The sequence below is a fragment of the Pristiophorus japonicus genome, chromosome 12 (genome assembly GCF_044704955.1).
Source record: "Pristiophorus japonicus isolate sPriJap1 chromosome 12, sPriJap1.hap1, whole genome shotgun sequence".
Lineage (NCBI taxonomy): Eukaryota > Metazoa > Chordata > Chondrichthyes > Pristiophoridae > Pristiophorus > Pristiophorus japonicus.
In genome coordinates, this window is record NC_091988.1 from 194922509 (window position 1) to 194935451 (window position 12943).

Consider the following 12943-nt stretch of genomic DNA (forward strand, 5'->3'; position numbering starts at 1 on the left):
ACTTGGGATTTTGGGAGGTTTGGGAGTTGTTAAGGGAAGCAGTGTTTGGCACAAGGGAAACCGGAGCTTTTTGGAAGCTGCTTTAGTATGGAGATATGGGAGTGCTATGTCAGGTCAAGAGGTCATAGATTTAAAATCATTGGCATGAGATCTGGAGGGGAGATGAGGAGAAATGTTTTCACTCGGAGTTGTCGGGATCTGGAATGCTCTACCCAGAAGCTGATTCCACAAATAATTTTAAAAGAGAATTGGACAGGTCCTTGAGGATGAGGAACTTACCAGGTTGTAGACAAAAAGCGGTGAGGTGGGACTAAGCACATCTGTTCTTTTGAAAGAGCCAGCACAGGCATGATTGACCAAATGGCCTCGTTCTGTGCTGTAAGTTTCTATGATTCTATAAGACAGCAAGTCCAAGAATTTTAAAGTTCTATTCAATGAATACTGTAACTTCAGTATTGCTTCTTCAACATGCTGGATGGTTTATCTTACTGAGGAACACATGATGTTTTCTTGTCTTCCTGCTCATAGGAGAATTGTAGAAATATATAACCTAATTTTAAAAGGTTCATTCAAGAAAGACAGAAAGCAAAATACAGATAAATTCATTGTTTTAATAAAGGAGTTAATTCTCTTTCAATCCTATATAAAACAATAGTAATTAAAAACTTCCTTTTTTGAAAGTAAAATATTTACATATTAACAAGTAACTGTGCAAAATTTACATGAAAAATGGAAAGACAGGATTTGTAAAAGACCAAGGGTGTAACAGTTTTCAGGCATTGGTAAAAATACTGATTAGTTTTCAGTTTACACACAGAACTCATCAGCTTAATAGCATCTTAAATGTTTCTTTTAACAACATAAAATTACACACAAAGAAAGCAAAAGTATTTACAATCATAATGTCCTATCGATAGACACTCATTTAATACAATAACCTCTGAAAATATAAAGAAAAATTTAGTATTTTTTTTATAAAAAAATAGATACAAAGAAGGGACATTGCTCTGGTTACCATTAAGTAGGCCCATAGCTTGCATACAGTCTTTTTACCAAAATAATTACGGTTTACATAGCAATTTATGTTATGTGCCAAAATTATGTACAAATTATTAGCTCACTGATAGACACCAGCAAATTGTTTTCTACACGTGATTCATACCAAGTAACAATCCTTTCACAATTCACCATTTCTTAGATTTTTTTTTAACTAAAGTTTTACATTAGCTAGATAGCCAACACAGTGCAAGTAATGTATATTTATGCAGAAAAGTTATCTTTTTTAAATCCTTTACGGCATCATGTACTGTATCAAATAAAAAAGCATTTTTTTTCTTTTTACAAATGCCCTACAACATTCACAAAAAAAACCTTCTTAAAGGCTTCCAAGGAAAGCCTCCGACATGCAAATCACATGTTGAGAACGGCAGAGTTACCACTGTACCAACTCTCCTAACTCTTCACAAACCATACATTTACAAAGGCTGAATTGAGAAAAAATACAGCAAAGGAACGGAAACAATGAAAAATAGATAAAAATACAATAATGAAAATGTTTTTTTTGCTCCATGCCCTTGACGGTAAAATAATGCAAGGTCGTTAGCTTTAGACCCATATAATTCAAAGTCTTCTAAGCCAAATGATTCAAAAACAGAATACTTAAATGTTTCAAGTTGCTACTAATCTGCCAAAAAGGTGGCAAATTATACACTGGTGAAATCAGAATCAGTTTTTAAATATGGCTTGTTTGGCAAGAAGGCCACTCAGTCAGGAGACGAGAAGTGATCAGATTTTTTATTTCATAAATAAAGGATCCACAGGTCTCGCTGTATTTATTTTTTTTTTCTAACTAAAATTCAAAACTTTAAAACCATAAGAGTTAATGTCAAGCTGAACGTTAAAACATTCTCCCACTCACAGAATTCCAGCTGTTCTCCATCTCTACATCTCTTCCCTTCCCCACCCCACCCCCTCTCAAAAAAAAATGCAAAGAAAAAGAAATGGCAGAAGGTTGTCTCGGTCATAAAACTAAACAAATCAACCCAGGACGTTCATTTAAGGAATGCACGGTATAACATTAGTGAATGGCTTGTCTCGCGCTCATTCTCCAAGCAGAAGATAAGGTCCCTGAGGTTGACTCTTGTAATTCGTTGCCGTGTGAACTGTCTCGTCGTTCCAACTCCAGAGCCACCTGGTGTCCCGCCCGTACTGGGTCCCTGAAGCAAAGATAAAGAATGGATAATGTATTGCGTTCCATTGTTACTCAAAGATTTGATAGAAGGAGCAATAAATCATGTCGGGGACTGAAATGCAACAATTCAAATTCCGGCAACTTTTTCTCAGTTTAGACAATCTGGAAGTTGCTTTGTAGGGTACTTTACGTTGTCCTGCCAATATATTCTTAACTACCTGAACTCTACAATTAGCTTGGAATAATAACATATCTTAGAAGTACTAGTCATGGTGTTTGTTGTGCTAACTGTGGACCGGTTTGGTGAACAAATGAGAAATGAAGACTTTTGTTCCATGAAGTTCTTGCTTTATTTAATTTTCTTTCACATGAGAAAAGTGTACATTAAAGATTCTAAGTACATAACTCAGTGGGTGGATGTAGAGCATTGTGTGGTATTGAGTCAGACCAGAAAGGTTCCAAGTTTAAACCACGGCTGCTGTTGGTCTCAGCTGGGGAGCGAGTGGAGGTACTAACGCTGACCTCAATATGCCCAGGCTAGGGAGCGGCAAAAAAAGCAGCCCATGTTCCTGCGCTTGATCCGTATCCAATGACACCTGCAGCTTTTGTATATTTGGGTGTTACATAAGAATTAGGAGCAGGAGTGGGCCATATGGCCCCTCGAACCTGCTCCGTCATTCAATAAGATCATGGCTGATCTTAGACTTCGACTCCACTTTTCAGCTTGATCCCTATATCCCTTGATTCCCGTAGAGTCCAAAAATCTATCTTTTTACCCCTTGAATATACTCAATGACTCAGCATCCACAACCCTTTGGGGTAGAGGAAATATCCCCTACAAAATACTAGTGAAAAATTAGAAAATAAAATTACCATGTGAAGTTAATATTTTTTTGGTCAGTTCTAGGGAAGGGAATTTTCCCGAAACTGCATCAAGCTTTTCTAGAACAAATATCCAATGGGCCAAATACAAGATGGAGCTCCCTTCATTCTGTCCAACAATGTACCTTAACTTCAAATTCGGGAGATCAGACCCGACTGCAACAGTGTGACATTTCCAGTTCCATACCATTGGTTATTGTGGCCTCCTACATTGCCAATTAATGCAGAATTATATTCAGCTGGGGGCTGATGACCTCGAGCGACTGAATTGAGATTACTCAAACTCATTTGGAACCTTGAAAGATAGACTTTCCCAGAATCGTCCAGTCTGGATTCCAACCCAGATGTCAGAAGTAACAAGACTGTGTTCTTAAGCTCCCAATAGAAGATGAACCTTGTCCATCAATATCACTTTATACTGTTATTTATACGGGTACCTAAGATTGCACAGGATCAGCACTGAACCCACCATCACTAAGTAGCAAAGTGCATAACACAATTAGAATGTTTATTATATTGGGTAAATGCATTTGTATCAACAAACTTCATGGCTCATTTAACAGTTAATAGCAGATAAAGTGTCTAAAGTGGATCAGCATTAAGCTTTATCAAAGGAGTTTGGGTTACTAGGCTGAAATGGTGAGTTTTAGGAATAAAGTAGCCATGGTACATTATGTTACTTGATTTCTTTCTTGATTAAAACCAGTTTTTTCCATCACAACCTGTTTGTATCAGATTTTAGCTTTACACACTTCTGAAGTACAGTACATTCTTCCAAAATGATAGTGAAAATTGGGCTTAGGTTCCAATGTATATAATCCAAGTGTGATTGTAATAAGATTTTAAAGAATTAAAGAGGCACTGTCTTTATGCAAAACTGTTTGACAAACACTGCAAATTCACCTTAATAAAAGCATTATTATATTACAAGAATGCCACTAGCTTTGGGGCTGGGGGATAATATAAGACATGCAGCTGCTATCCATGCCTACAATGAAATCAATGTTTTTTTAAGTAACATGCTCCAGGTGACTGCAACTGATTGGATAATTGACTAATTAGATAGGTTGACAAGATATGGTCAAGCCAAACTGGTCTGTGTAGAGCTATGTGGGGGAAAAACTATCATAGTTAGTTCTACAGACAAAAAACATCTTGTATAAGGAAACATTCTTTTAAGGTAAGTCTTGTTCTGTGGGGTCACCGCTGTTTACTGGGGATAACAAGAAGCTGATACTTGCCCAGTACCGCGGAGGAATAATTCCCTGAAACTATTTGAATACCCTTTCCCTTCAATTCATCAATGAGAATAGCTAAGTAAGACATGTGACTTTTTGCTCGCCAATCTAATGCTGATGTTTGTAACTGCTAAAACTTGAATGGAAATCAGTGCTAGTACTTCACTGGACTGGGAGGTGGCTGGGTAACTTGCTTTCAAGCCCAAATCTCAAGGCTGAGAGAAGAAACTATGGGGACTTTGGGAGTAAGCCTGCATTCTATGTTACTGTGACTCACACCAAAGGTACTATGATCACTGAATCAATTTTATGTTCAGAGTCATGTGTTGGTGCTGTGGATTTAAATATTTTCCTATAGTCTGTATCATTTGTCTTCAGTTCAATTATAGGATGGGTTAGATTTATCCTCAATATTAACCCCAAACTTACAACGGTGATATTTCCATTTCCCAAAGCCGCCTTCTGTCCCTCACTTTGATGCTGTAGACTTGTACCATGTGGCAGTTTCAATACAAAATGATTTTTTTTTACAATAATGCCACACAGGATGAAAACATATACCATATAGAAAGACAAGTAAATTAAGATTGATATAGTATCAGTAGTTATATTAGAACAGCTATGTTTCCTACTGTGTGACCGGTGAGATGTAGAGGGAGGCAATAGTACTTGGAATTATTTTTTTATTGGTGGTTTATGTCTGGTTTTCGATGCAATGGTTCGATTCTGTATCTATTTGCACAGCGTGTACGTTGGGAGCTACCTTGGTTTGTCCTCCCTGTTCATTGTATCTGCCCTTGGTACAGTGGCGCTTGTCTTTAATGGCAACATATTGTCAGCATTCCCTCCAGTGAGGGACTTGGCAGGGTTGTCCCTATTTTTCCCCTCTGGCCTGTCGGCAGAAACCCTAGCTTTGGCGTCTGAGGATCTCCAGGAGCTGGCAGAGTGGAACGCAAAATATCTGTTGGCGGATGACGTCCTGCTGTATGTCAACAATCCCAGCACCTCTTCCCCCATCCCCCTTTCAGACCATCAAAGAATTCTGGCAACTCTCGGGCTACAAGCTTCACTATTCTAAAACGGAGGGCATAGCCATTGGCCAGACTAAACCGGGCATGTTGAAGAAGTACGACTATTGGGCGATGCAATTCCTTGGTATCATTGTTTGGAACATAGACTCACTGCTCCCTCCTCTCCAAAAACTGCTGGCTCAGCACAAACTCAATTGCTGCTCTACCAGCCACACTAAGCATCAGAGAAAAGACCAGCAGATGGCTGGAAATTCCCAACACTATCCCTCCTGTGCCAACCTGAATGGGTGAGATTGCCTACTCATCCTGCTGCTGGGGAGAGCAACCACTTGATGTTCCAGATGCTGCCCATTTACATCCTGGTACAGGAGCCTGATGAGTATTGTTGCAGAATGTCCAAGAGATGATTCCAACTCCCCAAGAAAAGGCTATTGCATTTCAAGCGCCACTGCTGGGCTGCCCAACTCCAGAATATAATTGCCTGGAACAAGGACTCTGCTACTCCTGCAAAAAATGTCTGGCTTGACTCAACAAAATGCTGCCCTAGCAGCTCCACTCCACAGTCTTCCCTTGACAAATCCCCAGAAAAGACCTGTTGGAAATACCTGGCAATGTGCCTCACCTTGGCAACATGGAAAGAAGCCTGTGTTATACTGAAGACACCACTGGGACAGCAGCGTTCTCCCAGAACGTTGCCTGTAAAGCGCATTGAGACGTCCGGTGGTTGTGAAAGGCACTATATAAATGTAAGTCTGTCTGTCTTCTGCTGAATGATTAAACCCTGAACTCTAACTCGTAGCACTCTACAGGTTTCACAGTTAACAGCTGAATATGCAAGTTAATATAAGTAAAATGCAGTGGGTGTAAGGAGTTGGATTTGTCCTTTTTTATTCGATTTATTTCAGAAAATACTCCTTTGTCCACAAGTATGTGGTGCTGGTAGAGATGCCTGTATCATCTCTTGTCTGAATGGCATATGTAGGGGAGAATACAAAGAAATCCAGTGATGGCGAGAACATGAATTTGAAATAGTTTTAAGTTGTGAATAGTTTTGTATGAAACCCTTGACTCCAAGTGTATAATGATGAAAATAGGATTTTTTTCTCAACTTTTCAATGGTCAAAAATTCATCAGATTTTTGAATGTTATGTAGTGTTATTAATGCAATGCCGTATTATGTTTTTATAAATAAGACCAGATACAGTACCTCTGCCCCAGCTCCAATCCCAGGTCCTGGTGAATCAACCTTCCGTTTCTTCCTGGGCCCAATGGCAGCTAATGCAGTTAAATTGGCTTCTCTCTGTCTCATCTGAGCCAATTCCTGTTGTTGCATCTGGGAATCAAGGAAATGTTCAATTATTCATATGAAAATGTTGACTTCCTTACTTTAGTTTCCATCTGAATGAAGTTATGTATCATTATAATTTCTCAATCTCAATAAACACTGGCTGAGCTAAACAACAGACAGTCTTAACTAGCTTGAAATATTAACTTCTAGAAATGGTTAAATATTATGACACACCCAGTTTATTGTGCAACTACTAATATTTGTTTTATCCACTATCTTTGACTCATTAAAATGTCAAACAGGTAGAGAAAATAATCAAAGGCTAATGGAATGTTGGGCTTTATATCTACAGGACTAGAATACAAGGGGGTAGAAGTTATGCTGCAGCTATACAAAGCCCTGGTTCGATCACATCTGGAATACTGTGAGCAGTTCTGGGCATCACATTGTTGAAAGGATATATTGGCCTTGTACAGAGTGCAGCGTAGGTCTACAAGAATGATACCTGGACTTCAGGGATTAAATTACACAAACTGTATTCCTGGAATTTAGACGGTTAAGGAGTGATTTGATCGAAGTTTTCACGATATAAAGGGGAACAGATAGGGTAGATGGAGAGAAATTATTTCCGCTGGTTGGGGAGTATAGGACTAGAGAGCATAGTCTTAAAAATTTGAGCCAGACCTTTCAGGAGTGAAATTAGGAAACACTTCTGCCCACAAAGGGTGGTAGAAGTTTGGAACTCTCTTCTGCAAACGGCAATTGATGCTAGATTAATAATTTTTAAATTGGAGATTGATAGATTTTTGTTAACCAAAGATATTAAAGGATATGGAGAAAAGGCAGATATATGGAGTTGCAGATCAGCCATGATCTCACTGAATGGCAGGCAGGCTAGAGGGGCTAAATGGCCTACTTCTGTTCCGATGTTAGTTTGTACTTTGGTGCTCATTTTATGCTTGTGAAATAAATTAACTAATTTGACACGAGTAAAATCCCATACACACATATGAGTGAAGTCATTTTTTAAAACTTGACTTTATTCTATTAGAAGCCATCAATTTTTCTGCTAAAACCTGTAAACCACTTTAACCAGTCAAACAAACAACCCCCACTCTCACTAAATACTGCTGTTATGATGGCTTAAATCTACTGCCAAATCAGTCAAATTTCAGTTTTGCAAATGAATTCTTTAGGGGGGTTGGTAAGAGTTGAACCTGTACTGTTCCAATACTATACAAAGTAGCCATTTACTTTCTTTGCATAAAGGCACCAATTACAAGTGTGTGTATGTGTCTGTGTTGACTTTATTAATAAAATTATGCAGAATCTTCATGCATATGCCAGCCCATACTGCGATACGTGTGCGCACTCTGTGTTGTTAACCCTTGCCACTGGACCGAGACCTAGCTCTATGTGGTGGCTGGTGTGCAACGGTCACCACACTTTTTAAAAAATCCACGCACAGGCATCTTCCACCTTTCACAATGTAGTTCGGGACCTGGAATATTGGGTCCTTCGTTGAAACACCCGTGAGCTCATCCCTTTTTGGCGTGGAAGCAAGTCATCCTCTCTTCGAGGGGCTTCCTATGATGATGCATATGTTTGTCATCTGAACTTTCTTTACTGCATTAGTTTCTACTGTTATCCCTGATCTCAAACTAATTAATTTAACGATGCTCCACTTCTTTTGTTATAGATATCTCTCTTCCAGTACATCCCTATAGCTGTCTTTTGTAGATTGATTTGTGATTGAAGGTGAATTAATACAGTATTTTTTGTGGGGAGGAATTTACAAAAAGGATTATTCTTACCTCTTTGGCCTTTTGTTTTAGCCGAAGTTGTTCTGGGTCCTCTTGTCTGGAGCGAGACTGATGATCAAATGGAAGAAAATGACAATTGTAAAACAATACAGCTCTTGTTTTCCAGCACACTGGGGTTGCAATTGATAAATTAAAAATTCCTGTAAAGGCAGTGACTGATTAATCAGCTTACAAGTCACTACATCTTTCTAGGCAAACTTCAGGTCATTGTCTTTATACTCCAGGTTCTAACCCACAACTATTTACTGAGTTACGGACTTAACTCCAAGGATGTGACAACACCGGTACAGTGATTATGCAATACCATGGGCAGGTGTGCTGTGTGAAAGTTCAACTTTATTCCAATGTGAGAACTATAACCAACAATAATCCACCGAAACCAAAATACAGGTTTGTGGATTGAGTAAAGCAAAGACATTTTCTGTTAAGGTATGATTGATGTGTCGAATACCAGCAGCCGAAGTAATAGTCTCCACCGTTTATAGTTGACGTGTTGGAGTTAACGCAATTTGCTCGCTATATGCGCTGGATGGTAAAACCAAAAATCAAAGTAACCAACATTTTTTTTTAAAAACAAGAAATCTCCACTTAGCAACTGCCCTCTCCCTAATTGTTAGCAGTTACATCCAGAATCTCATAAAGATAATTGCATTTTAACGAGGTGCAAATAGCTGATTGAAACTGCTTGAAACCTGATGTTGCCCGAAATCATCAGTCTTTTAAATCGGTAAATACAATACATGGGATTAGCAAGGTGTGAATAGCTAATTGAAACAGTTATAAAAGACCCAATTTTGCTTTGCATCAGCATAGCCTTTTAAATGAGTAACTACAAGGTAAGTACTTATTGAGGACTGCCTGAAATAGCTGGCCAATGTTAATTGACTCTTATGGTAACTTTGTAATTGACTCACTTGTATGATAACGAAAAATGGTGAGCTCTATTTGCCTGATATAGGCCCTTGTCTGTAATAACCGTGGACAGTGTAAGTGGTGGGGACTGTACTTTTATATACATTTATGTAGTACTTTATCACATTGAAATGTCTCAAAATTGCTACATATAAGGTTTATTTGATGTACATTCACCGTATATGGGCAAGCTGCTTTTCCCCATTTGTTCGCAAGGTGTGGACAACGCTGGTAAGGCCACAATTATTGCCTATCCCTAGTTGCCTTAAAATGACGTGCCTTGCAAGGCCACTTCAGAGTAAACTACAGTGTGGGACAGGTGCCACTTATTGGTCATATTAAGTGAGGTTGGCGAGTTTCCTTTCCTGAAGGACATTAATTAATACAGCGGAGTTTTTAAACAATAATCTAGCAGCTTTCATGATCATTTCAGTTGCAGTAATTATTTGCTTCATCTGTTTTTCTGTGGTGCTACTTTGTGTTCTAGAATGGTTGTTAAAAGATTGTCCCCGGTGTTTACATTGCATTGTCTGACTTGATCTGATTTTTTTCATCCCTTTTTTTTATAAAGAACTCTTTTGTAGCTTAAGTAACATCAGCAAGGTTTTTTTTAAATGTTGAAAAAATTGCGCAACTGAATTGTGTGCTCTGCCACGTGAATACACCATCGCTTTCAAAAGCTTGCTTGTGGAACTCTGGGTGTTGAAGTCCACCAGTTGAAGTAGTCTGCTTTGCTATATATTTACTGTGATTTTCATACACGCAAACACCAGCACACTGGGATAGGTCTTCCAATTCAGTCTCCTCTTGTACTGCATAGCTTGTGCTGGTCTTTGTTTCAACTTGTTTAAATATACACTTCAAAACCGGTGGCCATCTACCTACCACAAGAGCTGCAAATTTAGAGCAGAAATGGTGGTGACAAACGACCCAAGATTTGTTTGGCATCATTGGCTAAGCACAAGTGTATGTGGTGGACAAGTGCGCCTGGTTCCCAGATTGGGTATGTGCCTATGTCATTTGTACCAGTGTTGACTTTGGCTCAGCCTCCATTATGTATGCTAGGTGCTAGATTAAACTTTAGAACGGCATCAATGGAACGGAGAGTTTAATTTATTGTAACATCCTCTCTCGTTTGATTTCACTTCAATTGCACCTAATGTGCACTGGCATTAAAATATAAGACATGTTGCTTACCTTTGCTGCTCGCATTAAAATTTCCCTTTCTTGATCATCTTTTCTCTGCTTTTCTATTTGATCAAGTTGTTCAAAGAACTTGAGCTGTGACCTTACGTCACTTAACTGCTCATACCTGTCGTCCTCCTGAAATCAAATGGCAATCTGAATTATTTATTGTTTGCAGAAATAATGAAATAACTCCCACATAGAAACCTTGATGACAAATATACAGTCCCAGCACCAGTTTCTTGTTTTTGATACAGGTTTGAGAAGGACAACATTCCAACCGGTTGACATCTCAATTAAAACCTCGGGTAACTAGTCTAGATGAAAGACTTGGATTTATATAGCGCCTTTCACGACCACTGGACATCTCAAAGCGCCTTACAGCCAATGAAGTACTTTTGGAGTGTAGTCACTGTTGTAATGTAGGAAACGCGGCAGCCAAGTTGCGCACAGCAAGTTCCCACAAACAGCAATGTTCTGTTGATTGAGGGATAAATATTAGCCAGGACACTGGGGATAACTCCCTGCTCGTTTTCGAAATTGTGCCATGGGATCTTTTATATCCACGAGAGAGCATTTGGCTTAATGTCTCATCCGAAAGACGGTACCTCCGACAATGCAGTGCTCCCTCAGCACTGTACTGGAGTGTCAGCCTAGATTTTTTTTTGTGCTCAAGTCCCTGGAGTGGGACTTGAGCCCACAACCTTCTGACTCAGAGGTGAGAGTGCTACCCACTGAGTCACAGTTGACACTGAGGGGAAAATGTTCTGCTCATTATCCTCCTACCCCATTAGAAGGGCTGGGGGAGAGGTTGAGACTGGTGTTTTGGGGGAGATCGGAGGGGAGGGGGAACTCGGGGAAAACAGATTATGTTCTTCCAACCCCCTACAAGGGACATCGTTGGAGTGGATGATATCCAGAAGTCACGAGACTATCACTATTCACTTCATGCCCAATAAACCTGTCAACAATCCGTACACAATGCCTGCCCCATCTATTGGGGGGTGGGGGGGAGATGCACTTGCGCTGGGGTACGGGACTTTGGCTGGCCCGTGTTGTCTCTGTCCTCTGTCGCTTCAGGAAGTCAAAGTGGGTCGAGTTACGATTTGCTAAGTCAGTGAGATCTTGGGATGGGCAGTTCCAGTTACTCATTCCTGTGAAACTTCAGGGTGTGGCTGGTCCCCTTAGAGGATAAATCATCGACAAAGGGTGGAGCATGGTGGCCATTTTTGGAGTACAAATAAGCGCATTCTATTTATATAGTGCCTTTACAGTAGTAAAATATTCCAAGGTGCTTCACGAGTGTTATCAAACAAAACTTGACACCGAGCCACAAGAGATATTTGGGCAAGATGAGTGGTAGGTTTTAAGGAGCATCTTAAAGACGAAATGAAGAGGAGAGGTTTAGAGAGGGAATTCCAGAGCTTAGGACCCTGGCAGCTGAGGGCACGGCCCCCAATGGTGGTGTGATTAAAATCGGGGATGCTTGAGGGCAGAATTGAAGGTGCAGAGAGATCTCGGAGGGTTGTAGATTAGAGATATAATTAAGAGCAATGAGTCTACATACATGTGTTGATTTGCCATTTTTTTTAAAAAGTTCTAGTGCAAGCCACCACTATATAAAGATTAAATTTGCACATTCCTCCAATAAATCTTCCAAGATGTACTGTTCTGCAATATAATCATTACAAACATTTGTTTCCTGTTTGGACTGAGTTAGTTGAGGTGGCTGTAAAAGGTAATAAAAGTTGTCTCTGTATCCCGGGCTGGGGATCAGCTAGAGTTTCTGCTCCTGACTGCAAATTAGTGATGCTTGCTGGAAGGTACAGTTTTATATGGATGTTAGTTGAGGAGAGGATCAGGCTTGGCTCTGATGCCCTCATTGCCCGATTTCCTGCTACCACTGACTGTCCAGTTCCACACATGAAGCATGTTCATAAGAACATAAGAAATAGGAGCATACAGCCCCTCGAACCTGCTCCGCCTTTTAATACGATCATGGCTGATCCAATCATGGTCGCGGGTTCACTTCCCTGCCCGGTCCCCATAACCCATTAATCCCTTATCGTTTAAGAAACTGTCTGTTCCTGTCTTAAATTTATTCAATGTCCCAGCTTCCACAGCTCTGAGGCAGCGAATTCCACAGATTTACAACCCCCTTAGAAGAAATTCCTACTCATCTCAGTTTTAAATAGGCGGCCCCTTATTCTTAGATTATGCCCCCTAGTTCTAGTCTTCCCCCATCAGTGGAAACATCCTCTCTGCATCCACCTTGTCAAGCCCCCTCATAATCTTATACATTTCTATAAGATCACCTCTCATGCTTCTGAATTCCAATGAGTAGAGATTCAACCTCCCCAACCTTTCATCACACTGGTGAGGTAACAGAGGGT

The 12943-nt window shown here is 39.9% G+C and overlaps 1 protein-coding gene across 1 annotated transcript in view; it reads right to left on the reverse strand.

Annotated features, from left to right (window-relative positions):
* Window positions 1–1977: 1977 nt before the first annotated feature.
* The window catches only part of LOC139277634 (transcription initiation factor TFIID subunit 4-like), a 65883-nt gene continuing 54917 nt past the window's right edge, over window positions 1978–12943 (reverse strand). The window contains exons 12-15 of the mRNA XM_070896371.1: window positions 10563–10688; window positions 8445–8501; window positions 6550–6675; window positions 1978–2216 (exon numbers count right to left, since the gene is read on the reverse strand). Coding sequence (XP_070752472.1) covers window positions 2052–2216; window positions 6550–6675; window positions 8445–8501; window positions 10563–10688 — 474 coding nt within the window. The 3' untranslated portion in view covers window positions 1978–2051. The remainder of the gene's footprint in view (window positions 2217–6549; window positions 6676–8444; window positions 8502–10562; window positions 10689–12943) is intronic.